Source organism: Dysidea avara, chromosome 9, assembly GCF_963678975.1.
Source record: "Dysidea avara chromosome 9, odDysAvar1.4, whole genome shotgun sequence".
NCBI lineage: Eukaryota > Metazoa > Porifera > Demospongiae > Dictyoceratida > Dysideidae > Dysidea > Dysidea avara.
The window spans coordinates 30549529-30570519 of NC_089280.1; the positions used below are offsets into that span (position 1 = coordinate 30549529).

At 38.4% G+C, this 20991-nt stretch overlaps 2 protein-coding genes across 2 annotated transcripts; one reads left to right on the top strand and one right to left on the bottom strand.

Moving 5' to 3' along the window:
* Positions 1-780: 780 nt before the first annotated feature.
* On the bottom strand, positions 781-20441 carry LOC136267033 (guanylate-binding protein 3-like). The gene is made up of 27 exons (XM_066062094.1): positions 20300-20441; positions 20097-20246; positions 19757-20043; positions 19649-19709; positions 19500-19594; positions 12735-12788; positions 12599-12685; positions 11792-11903; positions 11670-11746; positions 11305-11398; positions 10774-10853; positions 10319-10430; positions 10243-10268; positions 9194-9252; positions 9016-9145; positions 8475-8578; positions 8300-8360; positions 8110-8200; positions 7743-7840; positions 7250-7318; positions 7125-7199; positions 2448-2533; positions 2338-2386; positions 1986-2036; positions 1869-1931; positions 1741-1824; positions 781-1071 (listed from the first exon to the last, which is right to left on the bottom strand). The coding sequence occupies exons 1-27, from the start codon at positions 20331-20333 to the stop codon at positions 862-864; spliced, it is 2499 nt and encodes an 832-aa protein (XP_065918166.1). The 5' UTR covers positions 20334-20441; the 3' UTR covers positions 781-861.
* Positions 15055-17850, top strand: LOC136266478 (uncharacterized). Its single transcript, XM_066061492.1, has 6 exons — positions 15055-15177; positions 15235-15297; positions 15347-15427; positions 15479-15547; positions 15597-16006; positions 16058-17850. The coding sequence occupies exons 1-6, from the start codon at positions 15116-15118 to the stop codon at positions 17848-17850; spliced, it is 2478 nt and encodes an 825-aa protein (XP_065917564.1). The 5' UTR covers positions 15055-15115.
* Positions 20442-20991: the final 550 nt, after the last annotated feature.

The following is a 20991-nucleotide window of genomic DNA, read 5'->3' on the forward strand; positions in this document are numbered from 1 at the left end:
TTGCTAGGACCAGGAGCTCATGAGTGCTGCTAGGACCATTAATATAAAGTGCTGTGATTTGCCAGATCAATTTGAGATTTATGTAGCAGGTGGCCACATTTATAGGACCATCCATTAATTGATACAAAAGCTAATCACTAGTTATATAGACAGATACATTGATAGTTAACAGTTTTTAATAATAAAAACTACAAGTTCATATCAATTAATGGTGACTGCTCTATTAGAGTATTAAACACATTACAGTGGACGATGGTGGTATAAATTACCAGTTCCACTGACTAGAAATCTATACAGTACAGCAATGTTCTGTACACAGGGGCTTCCCTAAAGAGTGTTTTAACACCACTATGCAAAATTCTTTTGATGTGGTAAAAAGAATGTATATAATTAACAAAATAATTGCCTTTGATGTTGGCAGCAAATTGAAAACTTTACTGCCCTACTTTTTTCTAGGGAAAGCTGTGTACACTTCTTTAATATTTAAAATGTAGGTTAGGTTGTATATACAATCATTTTATTATTCACTCTTGATGCAATGTATAGCCATCTGAAAATACGTGGAAATGTGACCAAACTTATGGAAAAAGTTTTTTTTCCATGCACATCAAATTTTACCATTCCATTCACAACTAAACCATTGAGAAGAAGCTATTAGAACAAAGTTATGTCAATTCAAGTTCATGTAATTTGGAAGGTATCATTTCACAAAATCCAGTCATATTATATTGGTTACTGACTTGGTGTCAGCTTTTACATCAGTGGTAATAGGATGTGAACTTATTGGATAGTAAGCATATTTTCCATTTTAAAAGTGAGCAAATAAAAAAGACAATATTATACAGATTGCATATTCTACAACTATACAGAGCCGTTGCTATAGCTACCAATAACCCATAATATCCATTGCCAGAATCCTAAGATACTAGACCATAGTCCTCTCTTTGAAGCTAACATCATCTGCATGTCTGTGTTTGTGTTGACGTAGTGACTGACGATGGCTTGCTTCAATTTGATTGGCCAGTGTTTGGCTTTCCCTTCATCAAGGTTCAGTAGGCATACTGTAATCATCTGTTGTGGATGAGAAAATACAAATACAATAATATTACCACATTGAAGAAAACTTGAAGGGGGAATACCCTAGGGAAGTTTAAATGATAACAACAGTTGATGCGAAGCTAGCTTTAAAAGATCCTGAGCATTACAACATCCATCCATTCATCATCCTTGTTGCACGCCTTACAACCACACTTTGCTGAGCGTACAGTGGAGAGACAATTATCTGAACTACTTTGGGGGGAGGGGGGTTCATATAATTGATCAGTACGTAAAATCAAACATCCATTGATCTATATTCAGAACTGTGTTCAACTACTCTAATAAAGCATACACTTATTGACAAAATACTCTAATTGAGCAGTTACTTTGGTGTTCAGGTAACCGAATACTTGGATAATCAGGGTTCAGATAACTGACTCTCCACTGTACGTAGAATAGTGTGAAAGATTAACCCTTTGTTTGGCAGGGAAGTATTTACACAAAAGAACAATCTTGAAGCTTACAATCTAAATCTAACAAGCACCTGTAAATTATCCCCCAACAGTTTGCTAGTTTTGTATAATATTATAGGTACAAGTTAAAACATTTCCAACTTCCTCCATCTTTTAGATAGATACTATATGCATGTAATAAAGGATTAGTCATTCATCACAATTTCCCTCGTCTAAATGCAACACTTACATATTGACGGAGACTAAATTCAGTGTTGTATTTGTCTGCTGATAACTTCACTAGTTTCTTTGCTGTGCTGAGAGGAATTTCAACCTGAAAAACAAGTTTAACAAGACATTGGAGTATTCCTTTCTGACCTCTTTAGAATAAGCTTCCATGTTTTGTTCCCTCCTTTTGACACACACCTCTTCAATCTTTGCCTTATAAGGAGATCACACTGATCAACACAACATGATAGATACATACATACGTACCTCCAGCTGACCACGTACAGTGTAGAATGCATCAGTATCTGAAAACATTTTCTGTAATACAAACACCAAAGGTTACAAATAACACTGTACACATGTCTACTATATTATCAGAAAAACAAAACTTTTGAGTACGTAGCATATGACACAACTTTGGTACATAACACTGTATGACCTATGCAAAGCTGCAAAATTTTTTATGGCAGAATTACTCACCCTTAAAAAAATATTCCTCAACATTTAGGCTAAAATTGGACACTGGTCACCAGATTAAACTAGCCAATCTCCCCAAAAGTGTACACCCCATGATCAAACTTTACAGTCAACAGATTAATATATGTAACAGAATGAATACCTGAGTTTCATCATAAGTCTTCAACACTATAGCTCGTTCAGTATCCAGCCTGCACAATAATGGGGGAGGAGCTAATAGCTAGAGGGGTGTGGCTCCCATTAGTTGCTTACTTTTCATCAAGGTCACTATCATTGGTTGGCAAGGAGATCTTGTTGGGACCAGTAGCAGATCTGAACTGATCAACCAAGCTGATCACCTGATAAAATAAAATGGATACCATGAAGTCAGTGATATCTGTCAAGAGGATGACATCATAATTATTCATCTTAGATCTCAAAATTCAACTATGACATCTCGATTAGGTGCCAAATAATCTAAAGAAATTTCTGTCATATGCATTCCCCAAGAAACTTTACAAACTCAGCGCAACATGTTCCTTTTCCAGCTAACCTTAACCCATTGACAGGAAATTCTCAGGAATCACTGGTCAAATTGCCAAATCATGTCATACCAATCACCCAATACACAGAACTACTTAGTAACCATACATCTAAATACTCGCTATAAACTAAGGAGGTCAACTACGTAAGCGTATGTTACTTTTGTTTACATAACAGTAACTGCAATTAACAACAAAACCTAAACTTCGGTAAAAACCAGCCCGAACAAACAACAGAATTCCAACTAACTATTTACAGAGGCGTATTACACTCCAAAGAATTATTCCATACAGTTTACTTACAGGGGTATGCAATCCATTCCACAGCTGGTTTCTTTGCGATTTATCCCATTTTTGCTGTTGTGCATGCACATATGCACTTGTGTCCACCATGCCACGTGCAGGATAAAGCAACCGACTGTTGACTACATTGATGCATAACATTATCAAATACTGTATTGTCTCGAATTACGGCCCAGGCATTTATTTCTTTCAAGCAACTTTTATCCCGGCTACTAAACGAAACCAGACGACTATACAAGACCGGCGTTTATATGCCTGATCAGCATTCACAAGTCAACTTCATACCTTGGTGTGGTACTCTCCTGGACTCTCCTTGATGTTTCCCTCAGCATATTTCACAGATTCAAGCTTAAAAGGAACTCTACAAAATGTTCTCCACTTCATCATTTATAACACCGCCCCTTGCACTGCCCAGAATTGTTAAAAATAATGACTGCACTAGACGTTTATTTGAGACCCGGCATTTATTTTTGTTATGATGCTGTATACCCCCGGCCACTAAACGGGACCAGGAGTTTATACAAGACCGGCCGTAATTCTAGGCAATACAGTAACACTTTTCAACTCAAAGAACCATTAACTCGCCTATTATGAAAGGTTGCACTTTGTGCTTCACATAACAAATGCACACTAGCCTGGGAAGGATCTAATTATCCCAAAGATGAGACCTCTATGGGCATGTCCGCTTCAGTACTAGCACATCTTGCTATGAAACACATTTTACACGTTATAGCAAAGCAAAATTTATTCTATTGGTAAGTTATGATGCTATGCCACCATATGGTGGCAGTGGCTGTTAATGGGTTACTGTTAGAGGCGTACCGATATAAGAAAACTAAACCAATCTGATACCGATCCGATATGAGATTAATCATTTTAAAACCGATACGATACTGATCCGTTATACCGATATAACTAAGAGTAGCTAACATGAACCATGATAGTGGGTTCATAATAGGGATCGCCAATGTTTTTTGCAAAAATCCTAATAGAACGCACACCTAAAAACAACCTTGAAAAGCATCCTTCCACTCAAAACAACCCTCTGGTGTTTCTTTGCAATGAGTATAGGTCCACTAGTAAGCATCAAGTGAAAAGGAAACAGTATGCGTATTTCAGACAAAACTGAAACATGCCAGTTTGTTCATATTATTATTCATAATATTATTATTATTATTATTCTTTCACAGACATAGCAAAGTTTACAAGGAGAATCCTGGGATAAAAAGTAGCAAGGCTTGCTGAATGGATCATTGTGCGTGTCCATGACCTATTTTTGATTTCGTTTTCAGATGGAAACAGCCCAAACCGAGCCGTTTCTTCTTGCCAAAATGCCATTGCACTCGAGAAGCCATACAAGACCGTGCTCAAAGTTAAGTTTTTTGGTGTGCACTGCTTGTGGCTAATAGAATCTGTCTTTATTAAACTCAGTATAGGCCAGGAAGCTTAATCTGGGCTAATGACTTTGTTGTAAGGTGGTTTTTTCCTCCATGATTATTGTATGTGGGCGGGTTATCCAGATTAAATACTCTAATAGAGCAGTCATGTAAATACTCTAATACTGTATGGAGGGAAACTTTGGAGGGGGGGAAATTTGGCGAATCAAGCAAAATATTACTGTTGGCGAAATAAAATTTGGCGAATTGTTAGCAAAGCGCACGCCGTATTGAATTAATTAGATCACTAATCGCTGTGCCTGAAGCAAGAACTAGAGTGCCACGCCTCTCAGCAATTCGCCGCCTGGAGTTAGCTACCAACTAAAAGGTAATACTATATAGACAGTAGATCTACACCATCTGGAATAGTGAATATCGTACTTAACATGGTAGGAGTCGCTATACTTGTCATTCCCGTTTCAAGGTGAAGTTTGAGGATACCACGTGTACAGTAACTAGCTACCTAGTGAGGTAGTCGAGGCAGGCTTGGCTCTAGCGTAATGCCTGGCCCACCATCCCTTGGTTGAGTAGAAAATTGATTAGTTCGAGGCTTGGTTTGCTATTTTCTTCGCCACCAAAATATTTGGATGGGGAAAATTTAGCAAATTCATGGTCAATCGCCAAATTTTAACAGCGCCAAAGTTTCCCTCACGGTAATGCAGTCAAATGTATAACAACAATTCTTGCACTGAATTTGACAGCTATTAAAGGCACCAGTAATGTAAATTGTAGCTCATATTAGGAGACTCTCGGTCTGTATGCACATTGCAAATTGATCAGTTTCATGTGTGTACTGAAACGTTGATGGCATTACTATGCAGAATTCAAAATTACACTATTTACCACAGTCTTTATTATCAATCCATGTTAATTTGTACACATGATATTGTAGTCAATAGCGTAAGAAGATATTGCTGAGGAGCAGATAGCTATGTTCCAACAACTTGCAGTCAATGATATAGGTCTATAGTTTGATGGATTAGTATGCTGGCCTTTCTTGTATACTGGTGTTACATATGCCCCCTTCCAGCCTGAAGGGAATTCACCCTGATGTATACTGCAGTCAAGTGTATAACAACAATCCTTGCACTGAATTTGACAGCTATTAAAGGCACCAGTATAACGTAATAGCTCATATTAGGAGACCCTCAGTCTGTATGCACATTGCAATTTGTTCAGTTTCATGTGTGTACTGAAATGTTGACGGCATTACTATGCAGAATGCAAAATTACACTATTCACAACAGTCTTTATTATCAGTAAAAGAAATCTCATGACCCATTACTGGATTAATAAAAAGTACACAAACCAGATGAATAAAAAATTAGAAATTTTAAAATGGGAATAGGGATCACTGAAAAAAGCCACAAAACAAGAAGGGATTGCTGGGGTGGTAATGTAAACCACAAATCCCTATTTTGACTCTCTGTCGGTGGTGATGTAAACTACAAATCCCTATTTTGACTCACTTCAAAATGACAGAGCATGTAACTAAAGATTTATGACAGAGTCAAAATAGGGATTTGTGGTTTACATTACCATCCCAGCGATCCCTTCTTGTTTTGTGGCTTTTTCAGCGATCCCTATTCCCATTTTAAAATTTCCAATTTAGCTTGTATTTGAGGAACCACATATGCCATGTTCTTTGTTCTACAGAAGATAGTCTTAAGATTATTAGCTATGCTTGGTTACCCGTGGTGGTGTGGCCTCTATTGACAGCTCAGACTATAAGACACCCACAAATATTTTCAATACATGCCCCTGCCAAGATTAGTCCAGATTAGTCTGGATTACTCCGCATTTTAATGGCTTGCAGAGATGGCTGATTGTTTTATGCTGTGCTCTTGGTTCATCTTATTGCTGTTTCCCCAGGCCCACCACTATTGGTAAGCTTTGTGACAACCGTGATTACATATGCACTTAGATGGCTTCGTACAGCATACTGCTTTTAGACACAGAAGATAAATACTGTTTCCCATCCTTGTTAGCTAAATAATAGGGTTTAAAATGTGGCTTGATCATTGGACAGTGTCCTCAAGATAGTTCAGTTGTGTATCGGTGTATCATATCGGTTTTTAGCAGCAATATCAGCTCCCACCAATATAATAGAAATTTCTATATTGGCCACCGATATGATATGTATCAGTACACCTCTAGTTACTGTACAACCAAACATTATAGGACTATGACATGTACACACAAAAAATAAAGGGTGACAGACAGTAAAATTCACCTAAAACTAAAACCCACAATCATTAATTTCAAACTATACTATATAAATGGCTGAGCAGAATGTACCACTAGTCTTCATACCAAATTTGAGATTTTTTGGACGGCCCTGCAAGTTTAGTAGGGACCGAAACAGCAACAACCCTAATACCATTTACCCTATAGTGAGATATTTCACCTTTTGTGAAAGACTGATTTCACAGAATTCATGGGATAAAAATTTCTGAATCACTGCTAGTAATATTGGTCAAGGGTAAAGAATTACTATTTATTTTAGATGGGTTGCAGTTCCATTGTGCTATACAATTATACAGCTTACTACCACAAAAAATTGAGGACAAAAACTTTGAGGGCAACCCAAGTATGCATGAAATTTATATCTCTTGAAATACAACAATACACACATGTCTACATATACACTAGTACACACAATATCTGACCTGTGTTTCACACTGTGAAATGATCAGTCGTTCGTTGTCCCCTCTTAACTGCCCAAGCTCCTCCTCTAATCTGTTCTGTATGCAGCAACACTAGACACACCCTCAACACCATGCAGCAGCCATACCTTGAATAATGCCAAATATGGTGAAAATAGTTTCTCATCATTAGCCATCCGACTCTCCGCATTAAACACCTAGAATACAGCAGTACAAATGACACAATGTTCTATGACCACATAATGTACACTTTGATACTTAAAGAGCAAATTTGCCAACTTTTTCCTAAGCCAAATTCCATTTTTACTGCACACACAGAATATTTATTGTCAATGAAAAAGTTTCAGGTTGTTAATTTTCCTGCAGTTTTGTAGTGGTCAAAAATTCCAAATTTTATGATAAAACCACAAGTGTTTTGTCCAATACCAATAAAATGTGATTTTAAGAGATGCTTTTTTAAAGTGCTTACAAAGGTTGCAAGTGTATGCGCACACACACACGCACGCACTCACACACGCACGCACACACACACACACACACAGACGCACCCACACCACACAACTTGCGTGATGATTTATATGAGCATTTGGTGCAGAGGTTTCCCTGCTTACAGACACATACCTTTAGTGCACTATCAGTGGCAGCTTCAGTGACATGTTCAAATTGGTCTGCAGTACGAGGAATCCTGTTAGTGTTCTTCATCCCCTCCTTGAACTTAGCTGGGGGAGAGAAACAGAGAAAGGAAGATAGCCTACATGCAAATAGGGATCACAGTGATAAAAAAAACTAAAAACAAGCATCTGATTTGCACACATTTAATCCATACTTCAGTCACTGTGCACAGTCACTGTGCACAGTCACACACACGCACGCACGCACGCACGCACGCACGCACGCACGCACGCACGCACGCACGCACACACACACACACACACACACACACACACACTGTCACACACACGACTATACACATTCAAGGTGCACTTACCAATAGCAGCATCAGTGGCTTTTGTTAAGATCTCCTCCAAAGCATCGTTGTTCTTCAGAGTGTATGTGTCACAAATATTCTCCAACCCATTCTACCAACACATAACATATTAATATATTATATGCTACATAATATATATGCTACATACAAGCAAGCATTTGCGTACCACACACTACACTACACTACACACCTCCAGGTGCTCCAAGTGTCTCCTATAGGCTGTATGTTCTTGTAGGTTAACAAGCTGGCGTCTACACACAACAGTACAAGCAATAAAAACACCACATAGATATGCTCTGTATACAGCACACATTAACACACAATATGCTCAGACTGCAAAATCATACTGTGACCCATGTACTCACTCAAAGAAAGTGACACTCTGTTTCTTAACATCTCTCTGCATGTCTCGGAAGGAGCTGGACTTCACTGGCAAACTGACTTTCTCCAATTCTTCCTCTGCTAATAGCTAACAATATATCAGGCAGTCAAAATGTGAATACATAAAATATACCACATTATATACTTTTAGTATTTTAGTACCCTCTAGTGTTAACAACTGGGTACTCAAGGAGCTGCTTGCATGTACAAGGGTAGAATAGCAGTATCTATGTTATATACTGGGACCATACCATTTTAAGTACCAGCAATGATACATACACTATATTAAAGTATCCACGGTCCTGACAAGTACAGTATGGTAAATGGGTTGTGTGATCTTAACGAGTACTCAAATACCATTATTGCTACTTAAATCCGTTTGAGTACTAGCATTAAAGAAAATTATGAATTATTAGAGTTGGCCACATGGTAAATTGGCTACTCAAAACATGGTTGGTCTACTCAAAACATGTTGATCTACTCAAAACATGTTGATTTGTATCACTTATAGTATTGAATATTCACCTCAGCTCTTCTTTGAACATCTCCACATTTCAGTTGTATCTTCTTCTCATTAACATCTCGTGTTCTCTCGTATCTTTCCTCTACTGCCTTAGTAATGGTCTCCACGGCAACATTAATTGCATCATCCAGCCTATGAGCACGCGTTACAGCTAACGCTGTGATATGATTGGTGGTTTACCCCAGTAGAAGTTGCTTAAGTAGTGACTCTGCTTTCTTGTGTGACTCCTCATGCCAACCCTATAAGACATGTACATAGTTTCAGTGTATGTGTAGTTCAAGGCATGTGCACACACAAATATGCTACACTACTATATGTGACCATCTCAGCAAAAATCCGTCTAGTTTGCACAACTTCCAAATTTATTTTTATTTTCTCAGCATTATCTGCATACTCCAAGGAATGGTTCACCAAAATTTCAATCGATTATGGTGAGTAGCTTTGGAATTACAACGCTAGAAAGTAGGAAAAGCAAGGAAATTGATTTGTACAGAGACTATACTAAAAATAAACTACAGGTGCTTACATTAGAAGCCATAACTTTTGTTTGGATTAGTCTACAAAGTTGGGATTTGTCTTACAGTGTTCACCATGGATTGGCAGATCAGCCAAGGTATAGTTTTAGCCCTGCAGTTACTTGCACATAGGTGTAATGAAGGCAGTTTTATTGAAGAAACGGCAATGATTTCATAAACAAATGCATGTGATACACAAACTATTGGAGCTACAGAAATGAGACAATGATTTTCAAACTCCACAGGAGTAGGCAAATAAGATGGTACACTGTATATAGATTTAATCAATTTAACACTTCCTTTCCTGAGTAATGGCTCAATTAAAACTTGCATAAAATTTTCTTTGTAACATGCGTAACTTCACCAAATTTTTAAAATTTCATTTTTCTCAATATGCATGCCTGTACCTACTAGACAGGTTTTCGCTGAGATGGTCACATATTATGTGTACAAAAAAAGCAAAGCCTCCAGCTGTTGTACACATGGTTACACCTACCCAGTGAAATACTGGGCCACTTCAGTACTACTCAGGTGCAAGGAGTCAGTGCAGGAAAATCCTCCTAAGGGCAGGACTAGTACCCTGCAAGACTGTACCATGTCTCACAAGTGAAAGTGTATGGGGTTGACCACACTACGTGCATGCGTGTACACACAACATTACACACACTCCTCCATACAACTATTATGAACTCTTGACAAAATCAACACACTTACCTCCAGTTCCACAGGATTAATGGGACCTACACAAACACAGCAGTAGTAATAACCACACCACACACATTACACCTACCATGCTGATGTAGTCGATGAATGGCAGACATTTCAGCATCATAGAACAGCACACAATCCTCTTCAGCACTTTGTCTCAGTCGACCCACCATCATCTCCCAGCGACCAGGAATCTGGTAATGATAGCAGTAAACATGAAACAGTGTATTGTAATCATATGACTTGTGTTAGAGTGTATATAGTTGCCAACTGTTCATTTTGTAGTGGGTACTGTCTGGTAACTTTATCAATATTTTTTGTTGGCTGGCAGAATGTAACATGTTCTACATTTCTAGCAAAAAACAACATGTGTCTCAGAAACAGTTGCACTGTAGCTGTCTCACATCTTGCTGTGTTAATGGGCCAACTGTTTTGATTGGATCTAACAAAACTTCAGCAGTGCAAAATGTGACACACAAACTACATGGCTGACTCACTACTAACAATGTAGAATGCAAATTAACTGAACTATCTCACCTCAGCAAGTGATCCTTCATTAGCTGCCGTCACTAAAATCTCTAACAGTGTAGCCAACTGGGGACCACTAATGGCCTGACCTGTGGAGTACACATCATCATGATATTACAGAACATCAAGTGTCCGGAACATATGTATACACATTGATATTATCACATGTTACTGATGTGAAATAATGGAATAATGAAAACAACTCCCTTAGTTTAGGTGAAATATATATCCTCAGTGGACTTTTAAAGTTACACTATATTTCATGAATTACAGTCAAGTACACCAAATATATGTACATAGCTAACATTGGCCACTTGCCCCAAATGTGGCTCTATAAACCTTACAAATAAATACAGTATAACAACCAGTGCTACAAATCACAGACTGCCATTGGTCATTTCTGTATAACTGCCAACCAAAATCATTTAGGCTGAACAAATTTATCATAGATTCTCAGTACAGGGAAGCTAACCATTAAAAAAAACTATCTTCCAAAAACAGCTGGGCTCTTATTTCTAACACTGCAACAAAATAGAATACCATTTTTCTCCTTTGGTGTGATGCCATTTGTAAGTTCTTCCAGTAACTTGTCTCTCTCCTCTCTGTACTCTGGTGTTAAATCATTTTCTGATGCCTATTAATGGACCAGAAACACATATAAATCTATGCACGAAGAGCATGATTTTTATGTGATATTTCATAACATGGATGTTGTACTGTGATTGATTAGCACACATATCTCATGATTTTTAAATTTACTATGTTAAAAATGTGGGCAGTTTTGTGCCCAGTGACTGTAGCCAAATTTGCATGCAATTTATATGCAAACACATAAACAGCATTATGTCATGGAATTTTACGTTGTATTTCATGACTACACTACAGCATCCCTACAAAAAACCTACCGTTGATAAATCTTGTAACAACTTTTTCTTGGTTGCCGGGAGAAACAATGTATGGCAGTTGACCGATTCAAACATTCCTGTGGGGAAATTTTAACCAATCACATTGCTCCAATGTGACTCACCCAACAGGTTGATCTCATATTCAGCCTCACGTGATGAGGTTGCCATTAGTGACAGTAACCATTCCCTGGGGCTATTAGCCTCTACTGTAACTTGTACAAAATCTTGTACCACCTACATACATACACCGATGGAAATAACATCCGCAATGCATGCTACGTACACATACAAATTTTATAAAAGTGCAGTTACACAAATACTGCACTTCAATTTTATTACTTCTCATTAAAACTATTCTACTCGCTTGTAAATGAATCAATGTGATCCCCCACAAAAAAAAACAAAAAACAATATACTGCATGTGTCTGGGTCTGGAAAAACTGAACTTATTGTCTATGACAGCAGATTTGATATTTTTTCAAGAACACAAGAATAAATTTCCAATTGAGTGGTCTGCTTTTCCCAAGCACAGTGGCTATCCGTACAAGCGGTCTGGGACCCTATACAGAGCTCTGGCCAGCCTGGGGATGGCTGTATGTGGCTCTCCATGTGCTGAATAAAGACCTGTGCTGTAAATGTCCTCTCATTTTAGCCAGTTTTCAGATGATAACTTGGCCAATAACTTGGCCTATTCATCCATATGCCAAAACTATCTAAAATGGCAGGAAACTTAGCTGTTGGCTACTTGTACAGTGGATGCTCTGGAAGGAAAGGAATTGGTATAAAACATGTGAAAATTTGGTATGCATAGCTTCAACCATTGGCAAGCGCTACAATACACTGAATACTTAAAACTAGCATTTCTTGATACTTTTAAATAGGTGATAAGCCTACACTATGACACCACATTACATCACACACTGACATACCCACAATAAAGGAGGGAATTTCAACAGATCATGATTGAACTCCTCAATCCTATGAGTGTGACTAACTTGTGAGCGTAGGGCAAACAACTGTGGAACATTACAGGTAACATGTTATCGATGTACTCCTATGACTTACTTGTGTGCGTCTGGCTAGTAGCTCAAGATAGTCAATATCTCCTTGATCAATAATCTATATGTGAAAAAGTATTTTATAGCAGCAGGCTTGGGGTGAAGTACATTGGTACTTGTACTTACTTAAGTGCACTCAAGTATACCTTTTAGAGTACTTGTACTTACATGTACATGCTTCCTTTTTGTAATGTATTTGTACTATACTTACAGTAAGTCAACACTTTTTGTACAAATGTAATGTATTCTTACAGTAAGTCCTAAGCAATGTACTTAAGGTACTTGAAGTACTTACGTATAAGTACTTTGAAGTACATGAAGTAAAATGAAGTCCTTTCATATGTGCATAGAGCTGCATATACAAGTGAAATGCAGAAGCTGACATTGGAATTAATGGTCGAAGTGCAATAAGGACTCACCTGAGTTCCTCTACTCTACCTACAGTTGATTTCAGGTTGGTTGATCAAGAAAATCAATATTTGTAAAAACATTCCATACTTGAAAGTATCTAATAGCACAGCTAACTGTAGTCTGACAAGTTATAGTTATATCCCGGTACGAGGGTGATATCATTGTTATTACACGAGTCCGAGGCGGAGCCGAGGACAAGTGTAATAACAATGATATCATCCGAGTATACGGGATATAACTGTTTTATATCCCAGTGCGCGGGAGTGCGCAGAAGTTTACGGGTAGTAAATTAAGTTCCGGTTTGAGTTCCTGTCACTGTGCTCAAGATTTCGTCCGAATTGTGTGGAGATTCTACTTCGTAGCCAAAAGAGAGACCTTACATACTGCCTACTAAACTGTAGCGAAGGGCGGTGTTATGAAGCAGCGGTTCCAGGTACGATTCGCCTTCGTCAGAAATTGGTATAGTGGTGTCACGTGGTGTGCAAGAGAAAAATAAAGACCAACAAGTGGCTATACCATAGTCCAAGATAGAACGATGAAGCTAGAGGAAGTTAGTTCTTCACCATAGTGACTGTTGGGAGTGATTGCTGGAGCGAAAATTGTCACGTACTATTCTTGACATTTGTTAAACTATCGTATTGGTAACTTGTAGTGTTATTGTGTAAAGGATTAACAGTTTTCTTGTAAGATTTAGGTAGTTTTAAGTGCTGTATTGGTGTGTTTTGTATCAATATTTCCTTATTTGGCTCTTTGTTCCATTGATAAACAATGCCATTCGCGGTTATTATGATGTCACAAAAGAGACTGAGTGGCTCCGCAACAGGGTGATAAGTTAGTTATCACTGGGTGATAACTAATATATCGTACAGTAGCAGCGCCGCTCTGTCTAGCTGTATGGTAGTTATAACCCAGTGCGGCGCTTTGATACTCCCACGCACTGGGGTTTAAGTTCATTTTCATAAATGTGATGATTTGTGTATTTGCAATGTGAAATTATCATGGTATCAATTTTTCACACCACTGCATAGCAAAAAAAAGTTAATGGCATTCACTCTTTGAATACACCACTTATCATGCCAGTTTCGAACAGTCGATGTTTGTAGAAACTACACATATATACACAATTGAACACTAAGTGATAAGTGTAGTTCAACTGTAATTTCTCTTGAATGTGTACTTGTTAAGTCTAAATAGTACTTGCATTGTATTTAAGTACATAACCTTGAAAGTCATATGTACTTGTTACTTATACCACATAGAGGGAAACTTTGGTGGGGATGAATTTGGCGATATGCTAAAAGTTCGCCAAAGTTTACGTAGCGTCTGAGGTTAACATATTTATAGCTAAAGGTTGGCTTGAATTCACCAAAGTTTATTTCGCCAAATGCAATTTAGCTTGCTTTTCGCCAAAGTTTACCCCACCAAAGTTTCCCTCTATACGGTACTTAAGTAAATCTCAAAAGTACTCTTTACTTAAATACTATTCAATGTAATTTGCCCCATGCCTGGACGGGGCGTCTGTATTTAGCGGATCACGGATCAACGGATCACGTGATATGCATGCTCAACTCGATTTTGAGCACTGGGAAATATTTATACCCTAGTGTAACATACAGCATACTGTAGAATTTATATTTTATCCACAGGTAGGAAGCCTGAAGAGATTTCAATCGATACTATATAACCATAGATCCTTTACACAGATATAACTATAATAGTTAGAGCGCGCGCGTATTAAAAATTTAACACACGTACAGAGTAAGATTATTAAGATTATTTTAATTCACCTTAAAACTGAATCACTGATGTATTCTTTAGACTAGTTCTGTATTGCAAAAACGAACGACAATAGATACACGCCAACATATTAGAAGCCTATTCACACGTGAGTGTGCTAGAAGCCTAATCACACGTGAGTACGCTATATTTAGAAGTACCACATGGCCCGTGTCAGTGCGCTATACTTAGAAGTACCACATGGCGAGTGATAATGAAAATATTCGTACTACAGCTGTTGATGTGGATTTGACATTATCAACGTGAGTTAATAAACTGCGTATTTCCATTATATCCTTGGATTTTTCATTTCGTTATAGCGATGAGTCGAGCGATGATGATCATCAACCGAAGCGGCCTAAAGTCTTGAAAAACACACTAAGGTACCGAGTTTGTTTCATTTCTTGGAATTGATGGATTAAAATTTTATAGTGATGATTTTAGTGCCTCAGACAGCGATGATGTCCAGGAAGAGCAGAAGCGGCCCAAGGTCTTACAAAGACACATATTAAGGTTCCTGGCTTGTTTGATAATATTTCATGACTTGAAATTGAATTTTCATAGTGATGAATCTAGCAATAGTGATGACGGCCTGGAAGAACAGAAGGATTGTGATGAAGTTAATAGTGTTGGGTAAGCATTGCTATACAACAATGGTGTTTATATGTGTGCATCGTTACAGGAAGAAGAAAGGACGTTTTTATCAGGAAAATAAATCACTTCCGGTGTTTGAGTGGAATGCACACACCTACAATGTGCATAAAATTGTTGATGCACTTCTGAATAATACAGCTTCTCTTGACACTGTTTGCTATTGCACTCCTACTGGTATTGAACACAATTGTACATTCCTGGTAAATCAAGCAAAATTGAAGCGTGCAGCCGATTTGAGAGCAGATGACAGTGGCTCATGGAAGAATAATGGAGTACGGTGTGTGATAGTTGCTGTTAGAGAGGGAAATATCAGTATTCTAGTTCGAGGCAAAGACGTCAAATCAGCCACTATGGTCCAGGGGCAATATCAACTTACTCGTACATATTTCATACATCATGCTTGTCCTGATTTCAGAAAAATCATATTTACGCTTTGTGGTAAGCCTTTTAAGCTGTCAATTTTTAATGTGAAATTTTAAATTTCTTTAGATCACAATGGGAAAACAATCAATTTGGCTATGGTGCAGTACTATTTTACTGGAAATGAACACCCTATATACAAGCCACCCCATGGCAATTCAAAGAGCAGTACACCATATAAGCGCACGCAACCTAGTACCATGGAACGAATGAAGGAATTGTCAGGTAAATTGGGTCCTGTGGCTACTGTTGAAGCAATTGATAAGGAAACTGGTGATATTGTTGGCCAGAAGTCCAGTGGTTCTCGTCTCAGAAACACTCAACAAGTTTGTAACATCAGAAGACAATTAAAAATGAAACAGGGGGGTGATTGTCAATTAGCAGAAGCCATGGAATTGTGCAAGACTGGTATGAGTGGGAGTGGTCAAGATTTTGTAAGATCTGTTCAAGCTGCACCGGAACCCATGTGTATACTAGCTACTGATCAACAATTAGATGAGATGATGAGAAATTGTACTGATCCGACAGCATTTGTACCAATGGGAGTCGATCCCACATTCAAATTGGGAAAGTTTTTTGTTACCCCAATTGTTTTCCCATTACAGATGCTAGTAGCTAAAAGAACAGGAAAATCTCCCATTTATATGGGAGCAATGCTAGTCCACCAAAGCCTAAAATTTAGTAGTTTCCACTACTTTGTCTCCCAAATTATTGGGTTACGTCCTTCATTGAAGAATGTCAAAGCCATTGGCACTGATGGAGAAGGACCACTTTATGAGGCCTTTTGTGGAAGCTTTCCTAATGCCATTCACCTTCGCTGTTTCACACATTTCCAGCGTAATATTGAAGATAAACTAAAGCAACTTCAGTTTCCTTCACATGTCATAAAAGAAATAATCCATGATGTCATGGGAGTTCAAATAGGCTCAGATAAATATCAAGGGCTAGTTGATGCTGATAATGAGGCAGATTTCCGAGAGAAGCTTTCCTTGTTGAAACAAAGATGGGATACATTTGAAAGTTCACACCGCTGTGTTCCGCGTGGTAAATTATTTCAACCAGAGTTTTACAGTTGGTTTCAATCAGAGAAGGCCGATGTTGTTGTTAAATGTATGCTGCCGGATATTCGTAAAAAGGCTGGTTTGGGTAGAGAACCTGACCATTATTACACAAACATGTCTGAATCCCTGAATAATGTCCTAAAATGTCGCACTGAATATAAAGAGCAGGAATTTCGATCTTTTGTTGAGAAGATGTACGATTTTGTTCAATCTCAGGAAAGTCTTTTGCGAAAAGCAGTAATCAGAACTGATCGATGGCGCTTTCGAGAAGAATACAAGTATTTAGAAGTAGATTCAGACAAGTGGTTTGGAATGAGTGAGAAAGCCCAGAAGATACATCTGAAGAAGGTTTACTCTGAACCCTTAGGAATGAAAGTACATGAGGAGTTGCCAGAAGAGTTGACAGTAGAAGAGCAACCAGAAGAAAATCCACTTTCTGTGGACTACAAATCGCTTATTGACACTGCACGGATTCCTACTGGCACCTCTTCTCACAGGATGGTTGCAAGTGAACACAATGAACCGCATCATGTTGTATCCAAGCCTTCTAATCAGTTCACATGTAGTGGAATCTGTCCTCGTTTTTCCACATATAAGATTTGCCAACACATTGTGGCAGCTGCTGAAACAGCTTGCAAATTGGTCAAATTTTGTGAATGGTGGAAAAAGCAGTCGAACTCACCAGATATTGAATCACTGGCCATGTTGGGGTTGCCCAAAGGAGTGGCTGGGCAGAAAGGTAGTGTTCCTAAGCGTAGTCGAAGAGGGAGAACAAGGAGTAGCAGTTACAGCACCCGTTAGCACTCATGATCGTACAACCTGTGTTACAAACATTCAGACAACAGTGGCAAATGATATGTACATGGGTTCTACTATGAATTTTGGTTTTAGTTCTTATCCATCAGCTTCTGTGTACCCAACTCATCACTACTTTCCTCAGTACTCTCCACATGGTTCTCAGTACCCTCCACATGGTTCTCATGATCAGTACGGTTCTCAGTACTCTCCACATGGCTCTCAGTACAGTTCTCAGTACTCTCCACATGGTTCACAACCCTACCTGTTAAAGTTTTTAACGAAACAAATCCGTATTTGTGCAGGTTGCAGGTTGAGCTATTGCCATGATCCAGATATACCACCCCCTCCCTACAATATCTGCATTGCACATGAAGAAACAAGACAAATTACAAATCCACATACAAATATCCCATTTTCCAAAAAAACAACAGTGCATTATCATGCCAACCCTGAGTGTATATGGATAAAAGATCCTTCGTTTTTCCCCCAATCATTGCAGATTCCACCAGATGTGGATGCGAAACTTCAACCAGAACATCGAGATTTTCTGCGTCACTACTTTCAAGTTAACTGATGTTTGACTAGTTATATTTGTCCGGCAAGATTACTTTACAGACAAGTATAGTTATTTGATCAACCTTTTTCAACTTGTTATTATTTAATGACTGTTGAATTTTTGTAATTATTGTTAGCTCGGACAAGTAACTCAGAGAATTGTATGTTTCTGACTCCCTGTATTCGACTCTAGTAGGATTAGCGTGTTCTAAATATAGCACACTCACGTGTGAATAGGCTTCTAATATGTTGGCGTGTATCTATTGTCGTTCGTTTTTGCAATACAGAACTAGTCTAAAGAATACATCAGTGATGTTTTAAGGTGAATTAAAATAATCTTACTCTGTACGTGTGTTAAATTTTTAATATGCGCGCGCTCTAACTATTATAGTTATATCTGTGTAAAGGACCTATGGTTATATAGTATCGATTGAAATCTCTTCAGGCTTCCTACCTGTGGATAAAATATAAATTCTACAGTATGCTGTATGTTACACTAGGGTATAAATATTTCCCAGTGCTCAAAATCGAGTTGAGCATGCATATCACGTGATCCGCCGATCCGTTAAATACAGACACCCGCCTGGACAGCAGGGTCTGCAATTGTGTTTTGGAAATGATCTGACAAATTCTGCTACCGTATAGCCTAAATATTTCGAGGATTTTTCGAGGTTGAGCAATGTTGCTAAAAACAAAATTTTCGCTGATTTGCAAACACTCCCAAAATGTATTAGACTATGTGGAGGTATAAATATTTCAAGGATAAAATTTTCACTGGTAAACCCTGAAAGCACGAAACCAGCAAAAATTTCCCCCTCAAAATATTTAGGCTAATGGTATTTGGTTGGATATACTCAATAGTACTGTACAAAAAAAAATATAAGTGTTCAGGCATTAGCCAAAAATGGTCAGAAAATGGCAGATGTGTCTGACCATAATTTCAGGCTCTGGACAGCAATCAACAAAAAATGCTTTTGTACATATCTCACATGTACGCACTGACACATGAGTGTACACACTGACACATGAGTGTACACACTGACACATGAGTGTACACACACACACACACACACACACACACACACACACACACACACCTTCACAGAGTTGTAGATAAGGTAAGAGCTTAGTAAAGTCGACACAGCAAATATTTTAGCATCATAACTCTCTGATATGTTGTTAGCAGCAAACCCTACACAATTTAAAACACATGAAACTCTTGATGAATCATTGATACTGTGCTGACCTTCTGTGTCTAAAAATATTATTGACAACTTCTCTCCTGAATTCTTGGTGGTCTCCATTGGCTAAATCGTACTTCAAAAACAACAGTGATTTATTAAACAATCATTACTTTTCCCCACATCCATATGCCCATAGTTTGTGGTCTCACAGAGGGTCCTATCCCAAACCCGTGCTGCTTTCCCATCAGTTGGTTGAGCAAGAAAGATTTTCCACTGTGGAATTTTCCCACCACTACTACAACAGCTACAGCTCCCTTGATGTAGTGAAGATGCTTAACATTCTCCTCCACCAACACCAGCTTCCTGTGTGACTGAGGGTCAGGCCGAACCAGTTGTAATGGCTTATCTGGTAATGGCTCCACTTCTTCCCCAATATAACTAACTGATTCCGCCTCCTCTGTTAATTGGCGGATAGTATAATTTATGCGGTGTTTTTTAATACTGTCTTACTATTTTCTACAACGTCTTCATCTGGTCTAGGCTCATTCTTAGTAGACGCAGGGTTGATGAGAAGTGTTACGTCTTCAGTGGTCTGCTTGGCGGGATGTTTTTCCGCGTCTTTGCTTGAAAGTTCTCCATTAACGAATTGCACCTGAATGACTTACGAACGAAACAGATAAACTTTCTTACGTCAGCAGAATCATAATACTAACCCAGGTAACAAAAAAACAACTTTCTTGTCAACATATGCTCATGCACATTCTAAATAGTGCACTGTTAAATAATTGATACGCGGTACGCGCTTCATGCTTACTGCTGATTGCACGAATCTTTAAAAATTGCGTGACGCATGCGTCTGTGCGCACACAAGATTTTAAAACATTTTGTTTCACGGAACAGGTTGCTGATGTCGGGGACTAAGATGCCCAACGTAAGCAACTTGTTCCGTGAAACAAAACACTTTAATTCTTGTGTGCGCACACACGCATGCGTCACGCAATTTTTAAAGATTCGTGCAATCTGCAGTACTGCTGATTGCACGAAACTTTAAAAATTGCGTGACGCATGCGTGTGTGCGCACACAAGATTTAAAAGCATTTTGTTTCACGGAATAGGTTGCTGATGTCGGGGACTAAGATTCCTAATGTAAGCAACTTGTTCCGTGAAACAAAACGTTTTTAATTCTTGTGTGCGCATACACGCATGCGTCACGCAATTTTTAAAGATTCGTGCAATCTGCAGTACTGCTGATTGCACGAAACTTTAATAATTGCGTGACGCATGCGTGTGTGCGCACACAAGATCTAAGAACATTTTTGTTTCACGGAACATGTTGCTGATGTCGGGGACTAAGATTCCTAATGTACTGCGGTTTTCCAAGTTCTTGCAATGGAAAGCGTCATGC

What these genes read in the sequence shown, in the direction of transcription:
- LOC136266478 (XM_066061492.1), top strand. Translation starts at nt 15,116, where the DNA reads ATGGCGAGTGATAATGAAAATATTCGTACTACAGCTGTTGATGTGGAT. An exon ending in GTGGATTTGACATTATCAAC is followed by an intron (nt 15,178 to 15,234) that starts GTGAGTTAATAA and finishes ATTTCGTTATAG; the next exon opens with CGATGAGTCGAGCGATGATG. An exon ending in AATCATATTTACGCTTTGTG is followed by an intron (nt 16,007 to 16,057) that starts GTAAGCCTTTTA and finishes AAATTTCTTTAG; the next exon opens with ATCACAATGGGAAAACAATC.
- LOC136267033 (XM_066062094.1), bottom strand. Translation starts at nt 20,333, where the DNA reads ATGTTGACAAGAAAGTTGTTTTTTTGTTACCTGG. An exon ending in AGCCACTGATGCTGCTATTG is followed by an intron (nt 7,841 to 8,109) that starts GTAAGTGCACCT and finishes TCTCTCCCCCAG; the next exon opens with CTAAGTTCAAGGAGGGGATG. An exon ending in CCACTGATAGTGCACTAAAG is followed by an intron (nt 7,319 to 7,742) that starts GTATGTGTCTGT and finishes GCTGTATTCTAG; the next exon opens with GTGTTTAATGCGGAGAGTCG.